General features: G+C 47.1%; 1 protein-coding gene across 2 annotated transcripts in view; it reads left to right on the forward strand.

Annotated features, from left to right (window-relative positions):
- The window catches only part of polr3b (polymerase (RNA) III (DNA directed) polypeptide B), a 148,541-nt gene that overhangs the window by 56,153 nt on the left and 72,176 nt on the right, over window positions 1-20,212 (forward strand). For both annotated transcript variants that reach the window (XM_073059794.1, XM_073059795.1), the window contains 2 exons: window positions 8,182-8,316; window positions 15,379-15,540. In XM_073059794.1, coding sequence (XP_072915895.1) covers window positions 8,182-8,316; window positions 15,379-15,540 — 297 coding nt within the window. The remainder of the gene's footprint in view (window positions 1-8,181; window positions 8,317-15,378; window positions 15,541-20,212) is intronic.

Genomic DNA, 20,212 nt, shown 5'->3' on the forward strand with positions numbered 1-20,212 from the left:
TTTCTCAAACTTCCAGTAATGCTCCCCCTTTCACCATTCTCCATTCCCATTTCCCTCTTGCACCTTATCTCCTTGCCTGCCCATCACCTCCCTCTGGTGCTCCTCCCCCTTTCTTCCATGGTCTTCTGTCCTCTCCTACCAGATTTCCCCTTCTCCAAACCTGTGTCTCTATCATCGTCAACTTCCCATCTCTCTGCTTCCCCCCCCAGTTTCACCTATCACCGTGTGTTTCCTCCTTTCCCTCCCCACCTTCTCACTCCTTATCTCTTTCTTCAGCCCTGATAAAGGATCTCAGCTCAAAATGTTGACTATACCGTTTCCCATAGATGCTGCCTTGCCTGCTGAGTTTAAAGCAGCCCCAAACATCTGTATTTGGATCAGTCATGTCCTGACACTGACTAAAGCTTTTGAATGAGCGGTGTACATGTATTTGTGTAACTATGCAGTAATTTTAACAGGTTATAAGTGTTATGTTTGTCAAAGATTTCCATGTGGATGGCAAATGGCCAGGCATGTTCTCCAGATATAGACTGCGCCTCTTGTTGGTTTAATAGGGTGGTGACTAGGTCACACTTGACAGTTTCTGTATTTATAATTAAATAAAATCTGTGCTGGATTTAACTGGTGGCTCTATTCATAACATAGGAGCAGAGTTAGGGCATTTAGCCCATTAACTCTCTACCTCCATTCCATCATGACTGTTCATTATCCCTGTCAAAGCCCTTGCCTGCCTTCTCCCTGTAATCTTTGATGCCCTGACTAATCAAGAACCTATCAACCTCCACTTTAAAGAAGTGAGAAGGCAAGAAAATGGGGTTGAGGGGGGATAATGAATCAGCCATGATGGAACTTTATGGCCATTTTATGGGGCACACAATCAATCTATATAAGCTATCTTATCTATTGATATTATGTTTTTTATTACTGTGTTCTTTATCTAATTGTGTTTCTTTTTTGCTCTGCTTCTTTTTTGTTCAGAGTAACAATTATTTTGTTCCCCTTTATCCTTATGTTCTGGAAATGGCATTAAGCAATCTTAGATCTTGAATGAAGGCCCAAATGGCCTAATTCTGTTCCTTTGTCTTACAGTCTTAAATATACTCCATAACTTGGCCTCCACAGATCTACCACCCTCTAGCTAAAGAGATTCCTCCTCATCTCTATTCTAACAATTCAAGTTTGATGTGGTGACATTATACTTATAAGTGGATTCGCTTACACTATGGATTTTGCAGTTACTGGAAATCCAGTGCAACACGCACATAAAAAGCTGGAGAAACTCAGCACATCAGGCAGCATCTGTGAAGAGGAATAAAGAGTCAACAGTTCAGGCCAAGATCCTTCATTAGGACTAAAATTGAAGGGGGCAGAAGCTAGAATAAGTAAGTGAGGAAGGGAAGGAGGGCAAGCTAGAAGGTGATAGATGAAGCCAGGTTTGTGTGGGAGGGCGGATGAAGTGAGAAGCTGGGTGGAAAAGGCAAAGGGCTGAAGATGAAGGAATCTGATAGGAGAAGAGTGAAACATGGGAGAAAGGGCAGGTAGAGGGGCATCAGGAGGAGGCGATAGGCAGGTGAGGAGAAGAGGAAGGGTATAATGGGAACCAAAATGGGGAATGGTGAAAGAGAGAAAGAATGGAGAAAATTGCAGATGTCACCCTATCTTCAAGAAGGGAGAGAGGCATAAGACAGTAAATTATAGACCAGTAAGCCTGACTTCAGTGATAGGAAGTATGTTTGTGTCTATTATTAAGGATGAGGTTTTGGAATACTTGGAGGCATGTGATAAAATAAGCCAAAGTCAGTATGGTTTCCTTAAGGGGAAATCTTGCCTGACAAATCTGTTGGACTTCTTTAAGGAAATAACAAGCAGAATAGACAAAGAAGAGTCAGTGGATGTTGTTTATTTGGATTTTCAGAAGGCATTTGACAAGGTGCCACACATGAGGCTGCTTAACAAGATAAGAGCTCATGGTACCACAGGAAAGGTACTAGCATGGATAGAAGATTGGTGGACTGGCAGGAAGCTAAGAATGGGATGAAGGGGACCTACTAGTATGTGCTACAGGGGTCAGTGTTGGGACCACTTCTTTTCACATTATATATCAGTGATTTTGGATGATGGAATTGATGGCTTTGTGGATAAGTCTGCGGATGATATGACGATAGGTGAAGGAGCAGGTAGTGTTAAAGAAGCAAGGTGTCTGCAGAAGACATCAGAGAAATTGGGGGAATGGGCAAAGAAGTGGCAGATGGAATATTGTGTTGGGAGATGCATAATCATGCACCTTGGCAGAAGGAATAAAGCCTTGGCCTATTTTCTAACTAGGGAGAAAATTAAAAAATCAGAGATGCAAATAGACTGGGCAGTAATACACACAAAATGCTGGAGGAACTCAGCAGGCCAGGCAGCATCTATGGAAAAAAGTAGAGTCAACCTTGTGGGCTGAGACCCTTCATCAGAACTGGGGAAAAAAGAGATTAGAAGTCAGAGTAAGAAGGTGGGGGAAGGAGAGGAAGAAGTACAAGATAGTAGGCAATGGGTGAAATCAGGGGAGGGGGTTGGAGGAAAGAGCTGGGAAGTTGATTGGTGAAAAGAGATAAAGGGCTGGAGAAGGGGGAATCTGATAGGAGGGGACTGAAGGCCATAGAAGAAAGGGAAGGGGGAGGAGCACCAGAGGGAGGTGATGGGCAGGTAAGGAGATAAGTTGAGAGAGGGAAATAGGAATGGTGAAGGAGAGAACGGGAGGCAGTTATTGGAAGTTCGAGAAATCGATGCTCAGGCCATTTGGTTGGAGGCTACCTAGTCAGAATTTAAGGTGTTGCTCCTCCAACCTGAGTGTGGCCTCATCATGGCAGTAGAGGAGGTCATGGACTGACATGTTGAAATAGGAATGAGAAGTAGAATTGAAATAGGTTGCCTATGGGAGATGGAGCGTAGGTGCTCAGAGAAATTGTCTCCCAATCGATGTCGAATCTTGCCGATATACAGGAGGCCATACTGGGAGAACCAGATACAGTGGATGACCCCAACAGACTCATAAGTGAAGTGTTGCCTCATCTGGAAGGACTGTTTGGGGCCTTGAATGGTGGTGAGGGAGGAGGTGTAGGGGCAGGTGTGGCACTTACTCCCTCACCACCATTCAAGGCCCCAAAGAATAAGTGGCAGGAAGAAGATCAATGGGAGAGCAAATGGACCAGGGAGTCATGTAGGGAGCGATCCCTGCAGAAAGCAGAAAATGGGGGCGGAAGGAAAAGATGTGCTTGGTAGTGGGACTGCGTTGGAGATGACGGAAGTTGCAGACAAGCTTGGGAGTCCTCGTGCAGGATTCCCTAAAGGTTAATTTGCAGGTTGAGTCGGTGGTGAGGAAGGCAAATGCAATGTTAGCATTCATTTCAAGAGGACTAGAATACAAAATCAAGGATGTAATACTGAGGGTATATAAGGCATTAGTCAGACCGAACTTGGAATATTTGAGCGGTTTTGGGCTCCTTGTCTAGGAAAAGATGTGCTGGCATTGTAGAGGGTTCAGAGCAGGTTCACTAGAATGATCCCAGGAATGAAAGGGTTATCGTATGAGGAGTGTTTGATGTTTCTGCATCTGTACTCATTGGAGATTAGAAGAATGAGGGAGGATCTCATTGAAACCTTGAATATTGAAAGGCCTAGATAGTGTGGATGTGGAGAGGATGTTTCCTTTAGTGAGGGAGACTACGACCAGAGGGCACAGCCTCAGAATAGAGGAGTATCCTTTTAGAACAGAGATGAGGAAAAATTTCTTTACCCAAAGGATGGTGAATCTTTGGAATTAATTGCAACAGACTGATGTGCAGGCCCAGTCATTGCATGTATTTAAGGTGGAGGTTTATAGGTTCTTGATTAATCAGGTTGTCAAAGGTCAGGGCAGGAGAATGTGGTTTAGAGAGATAATAAATCAGCCATGATGGAATAGTGGAGCAGGCTCAATGGGCTGAATGGCATAATTCTGCTCCTATGTCTTTTGATCTTATTGGAAAAGCAAAGAGCTAGAGAAGGAGGAATCTGATAGGAGAGGAGAGTGGAGTATGGGAGAAAGGGCCATTAGAGGGTAACCAGGGGGAGGTGATAGGCAGATGAGGAGAAGAGTTAGGAAGCCAGAGGAGGAATTGAAGAAGGGGGTGGGGAAAAAGTTACTGATAGTTATGGAGATTGATGTTCATGCCATCAAGTTGTAGGCTACCTGGACAGAATATGAGGTGTTACACCTCCAGCCTGAGACTGGCCTCATCTTGGCCATTTTCTGATTCTGTCAACACTTTTCAGGTTTGTTGCAGCAGGGGAAAGAGATCACCCAATGCACTAATCTCTTTGTTGCCAGCTGTATTTTCACATTGTTCTGATTGAAACATATTCCCCTTGTTCCTGTCGAGTACTTCTCCATACACTCACTCACTCACTCGGTGTTTCAGAAACAGCTTCTTCCCCTCTGCCGTCAGGTCTCTGGACAATCCATGAACACTACAACACCTCACTAATTATTTTTCTTTTTTGCTGTTGTTATGCACTACTTACTTAATTTTATATTTAGTTATTTGTTATTGTCATTTATAGTTTATTATTATGTACTGTACTGCTGCAAAATAACAAATTTCATGACAAACTGTATGCCAGCCATATTAAACCTGATTCTGATTGTAAATACAGTTAATTAAGGATAAATTTGATGTCTGTAGTGGTTAATATTACAGAAATGGTGTTTAAGCACTTTTGATCTCATTACCACATGCTTTAATAACATACTCAATTTAGTTGGTGTACAAAACGTTGTTTAAATAACCAGCATCCCTCCAATCCACTTGATAAATCCTCTTTCGAATAAATACCTAAAGAAGTTCTGATTATCCTCGCCCTCTCATTCAGCCTTATCTTAATCTCCAGCTTCCACTTTTGCAAGTCTCTTGTGATATTCCCTCTCAGTCAATATGTCCATATTTCTTTCTCTCTGTTGTAAATGGTTACACTGGTCAGTACATGCCATGTTTTTTTATTGAGCTATTTTATTTCCTTGTACAAGCAAAACAAAGGCTTTTCGATGTTTAAAGTCCAGCAGCTGTTTTCATTGCACATTGCGGACAATTCCGCAATGCAACTTGTGTCCCCATAGTAACCCATTCTTTCGCCAATCAACACTGGAATCCAGTTAACCAGTTTCAAAAAAAAAAGTTCGTGCGCCAGGCCATGACCGTGAAAAGAAATCAATAAGTTTCTGTTAACTCCTTTGGAAGTATTTTTGTATTACCTGAAACTTCATGAAGTCAGTGGCCTATTAGACAGTGGGGATTTGTCTTCAATTGTCCGTTTAGACAGTGGTCAATCATCTTCAACTTCTTCCCTTGGTGTTCTCAGTGCAAATGAGTTGCTGCTGAACACTTTATCTGTTTATTTCCTCCTAGACTTCACAACACTAACTTGTGTAGTCTCCCACCCTTCCTAAACACAAGAGATTCATTCTGCAGGTTGAAATTCAAAGTAACACACACAAAGTGCTGGAGGAACTCAGCAGGTCAGGTAGCTTCTATGGAGAGGAATAAAGAGCTGAAATCTCAGCCCAAACGTTGATTCTTTATAGATGTTGCCTTACCTGTTGAGTTCCTCTGTTGGGTGTGTGGATCGTGCTGCCAGAGGTGATAGTACAGGCAGATGCAATAAGGCCATTTAAGAAACCCTTAGAAAGGCATATAGATGTTTATTTGGGAGGAAAGGATTATATTGATTTTAGAGTAGGTGAAAAAGTTGGCACAACGTTGTGGGTCAAAGAGCCAGTACCGGACTGTAATGTTCTACCTCTCCTTCCCTGCCTATCCTCGTCCTTCCCCTTCTCCTATGGTCTGCTCTCCTCTCCTATAACGTTCCTTCTTCTCCAGAGATTTGTCACCTATTTATCACCTCCCTGCCTCACCTATCACTTCTAGATTGCCCTCCTTCCCCTCCCATCCCCATCTTCTTATTCTGGCATTCTTCCCCCTTCCCTTCCAGTCTTGATGAAGGGTCTCAGGCCAAAGCGCCGGCTGTTGAATCATCTCCATAGATACTGATTGACCTACTGAGATCCTCCCTCCAGCATTGAGTGTGCTTTGCTCTGTAATGTTCTCTGTTCTATTTGTGACTGGAAACTTCAGAGTCTTGTTTTAAAAAATGGGGTCCAGAATTGAATGTAAAAGAAAAGATTGAGCTGGCTGAAGTCCCGTGCCTGCTGCCTGACATGTACACAAGCTTGCTTCAGCTCATTGTGAACAGAATCAGGTGTCAGCATCTTATGTGGACAGGAGCAGTGATTCAGCCCTTTCACAGCCCATTGTTAACGCTGAATATCTGTTTGCACATTCACACAGCAACCATTTCACTGGCAACACAGTCTGTGTGTGTAATCCCGGTATGAAAACCGGATCCTGTGGTACATGAGATAATCCTTCTCTCTTACCCCCACCCCCCCCCCCCGTACAGTATAGAGATTAAAATCAACAATCATTCATGTATCCTGTGCAAAGTCCTTAATATTTGAACATCAATTCTTCTAACTTCCAGTAATTTCTCACCCTTCCCTCTTCTGACTTTTCCATTCCCCATTCTGGTTACCCTCTTACCCTTTCTCTTCTCCTCACCTACCCATCACCTCCTCCTTCCTTTGCTCTTATGGTCCATTCTCCTCAACTTCGGCAGGATTTCGAAGGGTTTCAGCCTGAAACGGCAACTGTACTTTTTCCCATTGATGACACTTGGCCTGCTGAGTTCCTCCAGCATTTTGTGTGTGTTGCTGACCTGTCACCTGCCAGCTTGTACCTCTCCCCATCCCCATCCCCCTCACCCCACACTTATTCTGGCTTCTGATCCTCTTCCTTTCCAGCCCTGATGAAGGGTCTCGGGCTGAAATGTTTACTTATTTCCATAGATGCTATCTGACCTGCTCAGTTCCTCTAGCATCTTGTGTTTAATATTTTTATTCTGAGTATAAGCATAATTTTGCTGCTGTTGGGACTGTGCACTGAGTACAACAGCCTGGTTCACTGTGACATTCTTACGAGCATGCCAGAATACTGTAAGCTCAAGCCTTGCTCCAGAACTGGACCATATAATCTAAATATTTCTGGTATGTCCAAGAAAATGTAAAACGATGTAAAACAGAAGAGGAAGTTTATCCTGACTCTAGTTAACATTTCTCAATTTAGGCAAAACAGGAATTTAAAAAATTTATTTTTAATTAGCGATACAGCATGGACCAGAGCTTTCCAGCCCAACCAGCCGTGTCACACAGCAACCCACCTATTCAACACTAGCCTAATCACAGGACAATTTACAATGACCAATCAACATAGTAACCAATCTTTGGACTGTGGGAGGAAACTGGAGCAGCCGGAGGAAACCCTAATGTACACGGAAAGGAACACGTAAACTTGATTATAGGGGATGCCAGATTTGAACTCCGAACTCCAATCCCCTAAGCTGTAATAGCATCACACTAACTGCTTCGCTACCACGTCGCCCCTACTCCCGTGATTTGATAGAATCACACAAGAGAATTGATATCACTGCTCTGGGGTTGCAAGTAAATGGAAGCAGAGTTAAAGTGACATGTCACATAATGGAAGGGACATGGTTCCTGTACATGGGGTGATATTGTAATCTCTACCACTGACCAGAAGAACAGTGCAAGTCAGTTCACAACTTCAGAATGGAAAGGACATGGTTCCTGTACACAGAGTGATGTTATAATCTCTACAGTGATGGGAAGAGCAGTGCATGTCAGTTCAGAAGGCAGAGGTGGCAGAGCTGTGGGTAAAGTGCAGTAGTATAGCAGTGAGCGTAAAGCTTTACTGCGCCAGTGATTGGGGTTCAATTCCCACCGCTGTCTCTGAGCAGTTTGTGCATTCTCTCTGTGACCATGTGGGTTTCCTCTGGCTGCTCTGGTTTCTTCCCACTGTCCAGAGGCGTTCAGATTAAGGTTAGTAAGCGTAATGACATTTGCGGGCTGCCCCCACCACAGCCTCAGATTGTGTTGGCCATTGACACAAACAACGTATTTCACTGTTTGCTTCAATGTACATGTGAGAACTAAAGATATCTCTAACCTCTGAAAGGGCAGAGAAATGGGTCTAACTGGAGGAGTAAAGGGGACAGTCATTAAAAACTTGTGTTCCTCATCTGCAGGTTAAAGAATTCAACTTCCGTGCCAAGTGTATCTACACCGCAGTTATGGTTCGGAGGGTGATTTTAGCACAAGGAGCCAACAAAGTAGACGACAGGGATTATTATGGTAACAAGCGTCTGGAGCTGGCTGGACAGGTACGTGTGATGTCTCTCTATCTCCAACTTTGTCATTTTATCCCTCCTTTGGCAATTTTCCACATCGATCTCCTGTGAAGGAGGAAAAGGGAGGAAGGAATTGGAGATGTCAGAACGCTGGGCTGTGTAGAAGGAGGAGCATGGTGGTGTTCACTGCACTTCAGTAAATTGTGGACCTGCTGATTTGGCACTGGAGGCATGGTGACACTTGCAGCTGCCCCCATCGCATCCCTGGGCTGTGTTGGTGGAAGACATTAATGAATTATTTTACTGTATGTTTCGATGTACATTTACAAGAAAAGGTTTGTGAACCCTTTGCAATTACCTAGTTTTCTGCATTAATTACTCATAGAATGTGGTCTTGTGGCAACCCACTTTCTACGCAGGCGAACCGGCTCACAAAATGGCGTGCGCGTCGGCAGAGAGGCCAGCCCCAAAATGGCGCTGGGCCTTCTTCTTCACCAGCAAGGGGAGAAAGCCCGCGCGCGGGAAGAGACTTTTGTATTGCACCTCTGATGTCATTTCCGCCCGGAGAGGGCGGGAACAGAACTGCATAAAAAGCCAGTGCTGCGAAGTTTGGATAAACTAGTCTCGAGTGCAACTTACAGACCGCGTGTCGTTATTTCAGCTCTGTGTGTAGTACATTGCTATATTGGTGACCCCGATGGTCCAAACGGGATTTGGACCAAAGATGATCGACTCTTCATCTGTTCACGCAGTTTCGCTAAAACTGCCAATTTTCTGGACGCTGCGACCATGCGTGTGGTTTGACCAAGTAGAAGCCCAGTTCCAGATTCGGCAGATATCTTCTGATTCCACGCGTTACTATTACGTGGTGAGCTCCCTTGACTAGGAGACGGCCGCCCAGGTTGAGGATTTCATACAGTCACCCCCGGAAGAAGGCAAATCTGCAGCATTCAAAGCGCTGCTCACTGGGACCTTTGGCCTCTCACGGCGTGAGCAAGGTGCCCACTTACTGCACCTGGACGGTTTGGGAGACAGGCCACCGTCAGCATTGATGAACGAGATGCTGGCCCTGGCTGAAGGACACAAGCCCTGCCTCATGTTTGAGCAGGCGTTCCTAGAGCAACTGCCTGAGGTCACACATCTGCTACTGGCCGACGCAGATTTCAGTGACCCTCGGAAGGTGGCAGCCCGGGCAGACGTGCTGTGGAAAGCCAAGAGGGAGAGAGGGGCGTCCATCGGACAGATTACCAAGCCACACGCCCAACAGCAGACCAGACCAGGCCTGGCAACAGAGCGCACACAACCCAGAGGCAGGAGTGAGGAGGCCAATGAACAGTGGTGTTTCTACCACCAGCGGTGGGGCACAGAAGCCCACGGTTGTCACCTGCCCTGCAAGTTCCCGGGAAACACCATGGCCACCTGCCGCTAATGACTATGGCTGCTGGCCACCAGGATAGCCTCTTGTACATCTGGGACAAACAGTCGAGACGCCACTTCTTGGTCGACACCGGAGTGGAAATCAGCGTCTTACCCCCAACGGGGTACGACACCCACAACAGGAAGCCAGGACCCACCCTGAGGGCTGCAAACGGCAGCATGATATGGACCTACGGCACCCGCACAATGCAGCTGCAGTTCGGCGCCAGCCAGTTCACGTGGGACTTCACACTGGCCGCCGTGGCCCAACCACTCCTGGGGGTGGACTTCTTGCGAGCTCACAGCCTGCTGGTCGACTTGCAAGGGAAAAGACTGTTCCATGCCAAGACTTTCCAGACATTCTCCCTGGGTGAAGCCAAGTTGCCGGCCTCACACCTGGACTCCATCACGCTGTCGGACAACGAATTCACCAGAATCCTGGCGGACTTTCCATCAGTTCAGGCACCGCAGTTCACGGCAGCCATGCCCAGACACGGGGTTCAGCACCACATTCCGACCCAGGGACCACCCCTCCACGGCCGCGCACGAAGGCTCCCCCCGGGCAAGCTCCGCCTGGCGAAGGAGGCGTTCAAGGGAATGGAGGAATTCGGGATCGTACGGAGGTCCAACAGCCCATGGGCCTCCCCTGTGCACATTGTGCCCAAAGCAGCCGGGGGCTGGAGACCATACAGCGACTACCGCAAACTGAAAGAGGCTACAACTCCAGACCGCTACCCCGTGCCGCACTTACAGGACTTTGCAGCAAACCTGCACAGGGCAAGAATCTTTTCCAAAGTAGACCTCATCCGGGGATACCATCAAATCCCGGTGCACCCCGAAGACATCCCCAAAACAGCACTCATCACCCCGTTCGGCCTGTTCGAGTTCCTCCGAATGCCGTTCAGCCTGAAGAATGCCACACAGACGTTCCAGCGGCTAATGGATGCAGTGGGACACGACCTGGACTTTGCGTTCATCTATTTGGATGACATCCTCATAGCCAGCAGTAGTCATCAGGAGCATCTGTCCCACCTCCACCAGCTCTACTCCCGCCTGAGTGATTTCGGCTTCACAATCAACCCGGCCAAATGCCAGTTCGGTCTCGATACCATCGACTTCCTGGGCCACAGGATTACCAAAGACGGGGCAACACCTCTGCCCGCCAAGGTAGACGCGATCCGCCACTTTGCCCGGCCCAACACGATCAAAGGCCTGCAGGAGTTCGTTGGTATGGGGAACTTCTACCACCGTTTCCTCCCCTCAGCAGCCCGTATCATGCACTCTTTGTTCACCCTGATGTCAGGTAAAGCGCAAGGACATTACTTGGGATGAAGAGGCCACGGCCGCTGTAGTTAAAGCCAAGGAAGCCTTGGCAGACGCCGCGATGCTGGTGCAACCCAGAACGGACGTTCCGACCGCCCTCACAGTGGACGCTTCCAACCCAGCGGTCGGTGGGGTACTGGAGTAGCTCATCAAGGGGTGCTGGCAACCCCTGGCGTTCTTCAGCAGGCACCTACGGCCACCCAAACTCAAGTACAGTGCCTTCGACCAGGAGTTGTTGGCACTATATCTGGCAATCCGGCATTTCAGGTACTTCACCACATTCACGGACCACAAACAGTTGACCTTTGCATTCACGAAGGTGTCCGATCCCTGGTCAGGCCGCCAGCAGCGACATCTGTCCTACATCTCCAAGTACACAACGGACATCCAGCATGTCTCGGGAAAGGACAACGTTGTGCGGACACACTCTCCAGACCAGCTGTCCAGGCCCTGTCCCTGGGGGTGGACTATGCAGCACTGGCGGAGGCGCAGCAGGCAGACAACAAGATGCCCAGCTACAGGACCGCAGTCTCAGGTTTGCAGCTGCAAGACTTCCTCGTAGGCCCAGGTGAGAGGACCCTCCTGTGTGACGTGCCTACCGGCCAACCTTGCCCCATCATCCCGGCAGCGAGTTTTCAACTCCATACACGACTTGGCGCACCCATCTATCAGGACAACCGTCCGGCTGGTCTCCAGCAAGTTCGAGTGGCACAGACTTGGCAAGCAGGTCAGTGAATGGGCCAGAACATGCGCGCAGTGCCAAACAGCCAAGGTGCAGCGGCACACCAAAGCCCCGCCGCAGCAGTTCAAACCCACCCGCCGGAGGTTCGACCACATTCATGTGGATATCGTGGCCTCCTGTCAGTGTACCGAGGAGCGCGGTACCTCCTAACTATGGTAGACATGTTCACGAGATGGCCAGAGGCAGTCCCGCTCACCGACACCACCGCTGATTCCTGCGCCCGAGCGCTGATTGCAACCTGGGTAGCACACTTCGGGGTACCGGCCCACATTACCTCTGACAGAGGCGCCCAGTTCACCTCCAGCCTGTGGTCGGCTGTGGCCAGCCTGTTGGGAACGCAGCTGCACCACACAACTGCCTACCACCCACAGTCGAACGGACTAGTGGAACGCTTCCACCGTCACTTGAAGTCGGTTCTCATGGCCCGCCTCAAAGGGCCTAACTGGGTGGATGAGCTTCCCTGGGTCCTGCTCGGAATCCGCACGGCACCCAAAGAGGCCACACACCTCATCGGCCGAGCTGGTGTACGGCATGCCCCCGGTCATCCCAGGAGAGTTCATACCAGCCCCAAGGGGGCAAGAGGAAGAACCCGCAGCAGTCCTGGATAGACTACGCGAAAGGCTCGACAACCTGGCCCCCGTACTGACTTCACAGCACGGACAGATCCCGACCTGCGTACCCAAAGACCTGCAGAACTGTAAGTTTGTATTTGTATGAAGGGGCGCACACCGGGCACCGCTACAGCGGCCGTAAGAGGGGCCATTCCAAGAGATCAGGAACAATGGGTCCACATACGTTCTGGACATTGGGGGGAAAGAGGAGGTTTTCACAGTGGACCAACTCAAACCGGCCCATGTGGACTTAACGCAGCCGGTCGAGGTTTAGGCACCGCGGCTCAGAGGCAGACCGCCCAAACAGAGACTGATCCAGACTGTGGACATTGGGGGGTGTATTGCCGGTTCTGGGGGGGGGAGGGTTATGTGGCGACCCACTTTCTATGCAGGTGAACCGGCTCTCCAAAACAAAACATTGCTGCACGTCTCAAGTTTTGAAAAACCACCTGAATGTTCCACAGTTCTTCTGGGACAATGTTCTGTGGTCAGATGAGACAAAGTTGAACTTTTTGGCAGAAGTGCACACCCCTGTGTTTGGAGGAAAAAGGGAACTACACACCAACACCTAAACCTCATCCCAACTGTGAAGCATGGTGGAGAGAGCATCATGGTTTGGGCTGTTTCGCTGCCTCAAGGCCTGGACAGCTTGTAATCACTGAGGGAACAATGAGTTCAAAATTGTATCAAGACAGTCAGGGTAGAGGTCTGTCAGCTGAAGCTTAATAGAAACTGGGTGATACAACAAGACAGTGATGTGAAAAGCAAGAGGTAATCAGTAACAGAATGGTTTAAAAAGAAAAAAAATTGTGTTTTGAAATGGCCAAGTCAGAGTAGAGTCCAGACCTTATTCCAATTGAGATGCTGTGGCATGACCTGAAGAGGACATTTCATGCAAGGTATCCCAGAAATATTGATAAACTGAAACACTTTTGGAAAACTCCTTCTCACCATTGTGCAAGACTGATCAGCAGCTACAGGAAACATTTGGTGGAGGTTATTGCTGCTAAAGGAGGTTCTACCAGTTGTTAAATAGAAGGGTTCACATACTTTTTCTAGCCTGAACGGTGAATGATTAAAAATGTGTTCACTAAAGATATGAGAAGTACAATAGTTTGTGTTATTAGTTTAGGCAGATTGTGTTTGTTTATTATTGTGACAGATGAAGATCAGACCACGTTTTATGAGTAATTAATGCCGAAAATCAGGTCGCTGCAAAGGGTTCACATACTTCTTCTTGCAGCTATACGTGTGACAAATAAAGCTAATCTTTTTAAAAATGTATCTTTAAGCTAATTCCTTCTACCTGCACATTCATGTACCTAAGAACCTCGTAAACACCATTATTGTATCTACCTCCACCACCCCCAGGCAGCATATTCCAGACACCCACCATTCTGTGTTTGCCAAAAGAAACTTACTTCATATATCTCCTTTGAACTTGTGCCTTAAATGCATGTCCTCTTGTATTAGACATTTCAACCTGGGAAAAAGATACTGGCTACTTACTATACTTGCACCTCTCATAACCATCTCTGTAGTATGTACCTGCAGGGAGATGAGGGGCCAATTGGCCTTTATTGGAGCTCTCCATGTACACCTGTCATGAAGATCTCTGAAGCATGTATCATCAGGGAGTTGATGGGCCGGGTGGACTGTGAGATCAAAGGTATTGCTGAGCTATAACCCACAGTGAGCACTGCCTACTCAATCTAAGATCAAGATCAATCTAACCCTTCCCTCACACATAGCCCCTCATTTTTCTTTCATTAATATGCCTATCTAAGAGTCTCATAAATGTTCCTAATGTGTCTGCCTCTACCACCTTTGGTAGCACATTCAACACACCCATCGTTCTCTCTGTAAAAATATCTACCTCTTGCATACCTCTCTATACTTTCCTCCAATCACTTTAAAATTTTATTCCCTGGTGTTAAAGGACAGAAGGAATCTTTTTGCTTTACTCTGAAATTAAAATTCAATTTTATAATTTACAAATCTTAAGAGGAAGAGTAAATATTTTCTTCTAAATCTCACCAAATTGAAGTCCATCTAAGTTTCTAAATGGTTTCCCATATTAGCACACTGTGCTGGGTGCAGGTAAAAAATGTAATGCTACCACTTTGAAGACCAATTAAAACAATTGTTTTCCTGTGTAATTCAGAAAATTAAGTTGTGAGCCTATGCTGGATAGCCCAGTGAGAGAGGTATAATTCGTGTATCTGAAATGAAGGAGCTGTGTTCAAAAATTGTGGAGACAATTGGCTTTAATTCCACACCACATGGGATTGAGGGAGGCTAAATCTTCGTTGGCTTGTAGATAAGAGTGGAGCGGCTAAGTCAGTTAGATTCCAACATGCAGCATTAAGCTGTGTAACCACCAGACAATTAACAGGCCTGGAGCCAGTGGAGGTGTTTGTAAAACCTGCCAGTTTTCCGGCTTAATCTTTCGCCTTAATATTCAGTGTTTTTAATGTGTTCATTATTTCCTCTGCATTTCCCTATTCTTTGTTGCCAGCTTTTTGTCCCTAATGCTTCTCGCTTTGTTGGTGAGAGATATGGAACGGTCCCAAATTCAGGGCTCCCTGGAAAGCAAAGGATTTCCCTAAAGACAAAAGAATAACACATTGGCTTTGGAGATTGTCTAATCCTACCCACTCTGATAATGTAATTAAGTCTGCCATATTGCCTTTAATTTAACAACTCGTTTCTGTGAATGAAGAATTGGCAATCAAAAGCCTTCAAAGTAACATGGGAATCTCAAGGTACCTAATTAGAATTCCCTGACATTAAGCTAATTCATGATGGCATAATCAGGAAGCTAATTTCTCTCTAAAATGTGTAATTGTTTATTGTGCGTGTTAAATGCCATCATAGAGCTGCTTGGTGAATGAATTAACTTGTTGCCAGGTTTATTGAATTTCCAGGTGTGACTTGATATGAATGTTATCATGGCTTGTCCATTCATCTGCACTCCTGTTCTTGTGCCTCCCACTCGAACAGCTCCTCTCCTTACTCTTTGAAGATCTGTTCAAGAAATTCAACTCTGAGCTGAAGAAAATTGCAGATCAGATCATTCCCAAACAGCGAGCTGCCCAGTTTGACATTGTCAAGCACATGCGCCAGGATCAGATCACTAATGGCATGGTTAACGCCATCTCAACAGTAAGCACCTTCAATTTGTGTTTGTGTTGCACTTAACTGACTGACTTCAATTATTGTTTAGTTTCTCTTGTTTTGATGGGTTTGATTCCTGTATAGTAGTTATGGGAGAAAGTGCCAGTGTTCTCATGTGTACACACACGCACGCGCACACACACACACACACACATTCCTCCAGAATATGGTGCATCCAAAAAATGTGCATCACACACAGCACATCACCCAAAGTATTACCATGAATAAGTTCATTAACTATAAGTCAAGTCACTTTTTATTGTCATTTTGACCATAACTGCTGGTACAGTACACAGTAAAAACGAGACAATGTTTTTCAGGATCATGGTGCTACATGAAACAATACAAAAACTACACTGAACTACGTAAAACAACACAAAAATATACACTAGACTACAGATCTACCCAGGACAGCAACAGTGCAGGCATTACAATAAATAATAAACAAGACAATAGGCACAGTAGAGGGCAGTGAGTTGGTGTCAGCCTAGACTCTGGGTATTGAGGAGTCTGATAGCTTGGGGGAAGAAACTGTTATATCGTCTGGTCGTGAGAGCCCAAATGCTTCAGTGCCTTTTCCCAGATGGCAGGAGGGAGAAGAGTTTGTATGAGGGCTGCGTGGGGTCCTTCATAATGCTGTTTGCTTTGCAGGTGCAGCATGTGGTGTAAATGTCTGTAATGGCCAGAAGAGAGACCCCAATGATCTTCTCAGCTAACCTCACTATCCACTGCAGGGTCTTGCGATCTGAGATGGTGCAATTTCCAAACCAGGCAGTGATGCAGCTGCTCAGGATGGTCTCAATACAACCCCTGTAGAATGTGGTGAGGATGGGGGGTGGGAGATGGACTTTCCTCAGCCTTCGCAGAAAGTAGAGACGCTGCTGGGCTTCCTTTGCTATGGAGCTGGTGTTGAGGGATTAGGTGAGATTCTCCACCAGGTGAACACCAAGAAATTTGGTGCTCTTAACGATCTCTACCGAGGAGCCGTCGATGTTCAGCGGGGAGTGGTTGCTCAGTGTCTTCCTGAAGTCAAAAGCCATCTCTTTTGTTTTGTTCACATTCAGAGACAGGTTGTTGGCTCTGCACCAGTCCGTTAGCCGCTGCACCTCCTCTCTGTATGCTGACTCGTCGTTCTTGCTGATGAGACCCACCACGGTCATGTCATCGGCGAACTTGATGATGTAGTTCGAGCTGTGTGTTGCAGCACAGTCATGGGTCAGCAGAGTGAACAGCAGTGGACTGAGCACGCAGCCCTGCGGGGCCCCTGTGCTCAGTGTGATGGTGTTGGAGATGCTGCTCTCGATCTGGACTGACTGAGGTCTCCCAGTCAGGAAGTCTAGTATCCAGTTGCAGAGGGAGGTGTTCAGGCCCAGTAGGCTCAGCTTTCCAATCAGTTTCTGAGGAATGATTGTTGAATGCTGAACTGAAGTCTATGAACAGCATTCGAACGTATGTGTCTTTTTTGTCCAGGTGGAGGATGATGGCAATGGCGTCGTCTGTTGAATGGTTGGGATGGTACACGAACTGCAAGGGGTCCAGTGAGGGGGGCAGCAAGCTCTTGATGTGCCTCATGACAAGCTTCTGGAAACACTTCATGATGATGGATGTGAGTGCATCATGGTAGTCATTGAGGCAGGACACTGAAGACTTCTTCGGCACGGGGACAGTGGTGGTGGCCTTGAAGCATGTTGGAACGATGGCACTGCTCAGGGTGATGTTGAAGATGTCAGTGAGAACATCTGCTAGCTGGTCTGCACATCCTCTAAGCACTCTGCCAGGAATATTGTCTGGTCCAGCAGCCTTCTGTGGGTTGACCCTGCATAGAGTTTTCTTCACAATGGCCACAGTGAGACACAGCACCTGGTCATTTGGAGGAGGGGTGGACTTCCTCACCACCACATCATTTTCTGCCTCAAAACGAGCGTAGAAGTTGTTCAGTGCTTCTGGGAGGGAGGCATCACCTGCACAGTCAGGTGATGTTGTCCTGTAGTTGGTGATGTCCTGGATGCCCTTCCACATGCGCCGCATGTTGCTGCTGTCCTGGAAGTGGCTGTGAATTCGCTGGCGTATGCACGCTTTGCCCCTCTGATGGTCCGGGGCAGTTTGGCCCTCGCTGTTGTTAGGGCTGCCTTGTTGCCTGCTCTGAAGGTAGAGTCACGGGTCCTCAAAGTGCACACACCTCCGCTGTCATCCGTGGCTTCTGGTTAGAGCGTGTAGTGATGGTCTTGGACACAGTGATGTCATCGATGCACTTGCTGATGTAGCTAGTCACTGATGCCGTGTACTCCTCTAAGCTGGTTGAATTGCCATTGGTTGCAGCCTTTCTGAAAATACGCCAGTCAGTGTGCTCAAAGCAGTCTTGAAGAGCAGAGATGGCTCCTGCTTCTGAACTGGGCTGGAGCACCTGACGAGCGATCTGTATGTTGGGATTAGCATAACAGAGATGTGGTCTGAGTAACTGAGGTGGGAGCGGGGCACCACCTGGTATGCGTTGGGGATGTTTGTGTAAACAAGGTCCAACGCGTTCTCCCCTCTTGTTGCAAAGTCCATGTTCTGATGGAATTTGGGGAGCATGGACAAGGTTCACGTGGTTAAAATCTTCAGCGACAATAAACAGTCCATCAAGGTGTGCATTCTGTAGTTCGCTAATAGCCGCTTACAGTTCACAGAGCGCCTCCTTAGCATTAGCGCTGGGGGGAATGTAGACACCGACTATAAGGACAGTGGTGAATTCCCGTGGTAAATAAAATGGTCTGCATCAAACAGTCAAACTCCAGTAGCGATGAGCAGTGTCTGAAAACCAGCACAGAGTTCTTGCACCATTCCGTATTGATGTAAACACACAAGCCACCACCGCGAGTTTTACCGTAGAGAGCTGCATCTCTGTCCGCTCGAAACAAGGCGAGCTCGTCCAGCTGAATGGCGGTGTCCAGGATTCCGTCGGTGAGCCACGTTTCCGTGAAAACATACGCGCAGCAGACTCTGCACTCCTGCCGAGTATTTTGTTGGAGTCGGATGTAGTCCAATTTATTGTCCAGGGAGTGGACATTGCAGAGCAGAATGGACGGGAGAGCCGGCCAGCTAGGGTTTGCTTTTAGCCTGGCACGGACCCCTGCCTGTTTGCCTCACTTCCACTTCCTCGCACATCGCTTACGACGTCCCCACCTCCGGCCACCAGCATCAGGCGACTCCGAGGACTGTAGACCCGTTCCCCTCAGCAAGCCAAGGTCGCGTAATTTAACCAGCAGATCTTCATGAAAGTTTGTTTTTGGGCGATCTCTGTATTGTGGCAGTATCTGGCGATGGTAGATAGTCGCTCTGTTGTCCATTACCCTAAACCCTAATTGTGTCTTAAAATTAAATTACAGTAACACCAGGTCCGAAAGGCTGCTGCTGTACCGCCTGCAGGGTACGATTAGTTCAAAATGCATGGAAGAAGTGAACAGCTTGATGTCCTAGTGATGAGACCTCGGTGGTGCCAGGGTATTCATTAGCCTCACAGCCTGAAGGAAGAAGCTGTTACCCAATCTGGCAGTCCTAGTCCTGATGTTCCTGTACCTCCTTCCTGACAGTAGTGGGTCAAGAAAATTGTAGGATGGGTGGTAGAGATCCTCAACAGTAGTTCAGGACCTTTGTCTGACCCTGGTGATCCTCTCAACAGTTTTTACTGTCACTGATTGTTTTTACCAAATGTAACACACTGTAAGGATTCACTGCTAATGTAATGGCTTCTCTGTAATGTTCACTGCTGAGGTAATGGTTTCTCTGTAGCAGCAATGTTTGGGTTATGGCTGGAGATAACAGGGCATGTTAGCCAATCAGAGACTGTTGCTCAGTCTTGTAAATCTGGAAGGAGATTTTTCACGGTCTTTGGTCGAGGAGAGATGAAGATGAATACGTGTGGAGAGAGCTGGTAGACCACTGGACGGAGTGGACTGAGGAGCGAGGGCCCAAAGGTTGGCGATGCTTGGAGGAGATCGATGGTGGAAGCATGGTGAATGAGTGAGCTCCAACGTGCACTTTTGACTTTTCCTTGAAATGGGCCCTTTTCTTTACCGTATATTCCGGATTATAAGCCGACCCCCCCATTTTCAAGGTTAAAAAAGTGACTTTTTCATGTTACCTTTGTATAAGCCGACCTTTTGTAGAGGTTTTTGATTTAACCAGAAAAGATCACAAGATCTCACATGCCGGTACTCAGCTTTGCCAGATCCGGAACCGGGAAATTTTGTGAACCAGTACCTGCTAAGAAAACAGGCCTCCACATTGTACAGCATTATAAGCGAATTCTTAATAAATAAATCAGGGAGGGAAGTTTTGGATTAGGTCTCCAGTGGTAAAGAATCCTCAGAATTGTAACCCCAGTGAAACTATTTAGCGCCCATCGTAATCTCGTTAAAACATAACACGGGGTGGCGGGATCAGTACATCTACTCAATATTGAGTTTGAGACCACCATGTACAAAAGATTAAAACAAATGCAATATGATGCTGGCTTCAAGCTGAAGGTTGTTGATTTTGCTAAAGAAACGAATAATTCTGCAGCTGCTAAGAAGTTTAGTGTAAACGAGTGAGAGTGGAGAAAGGCAGAGGACATGCTGAGGGAAATGCCAAAGATGAAATGTGCAAACTGCAGGAAAACATACCAGTGGTCAGAGCT

This window comes from Hemitrygon akajei, chromosome 10 (assembly GCF_048418815.1).
Source record: "Hemitrygon akajei chromosome 10, sHemAka1.3, whole genome shotgun sequence".
NCBI classification, from domain to species: Eukaryota; Metazoa; Chordata; class Chondrichthyes; order Myliobatiformes; family Dasyatidae; genus Hemitrygon; species Hemitrygon akajei.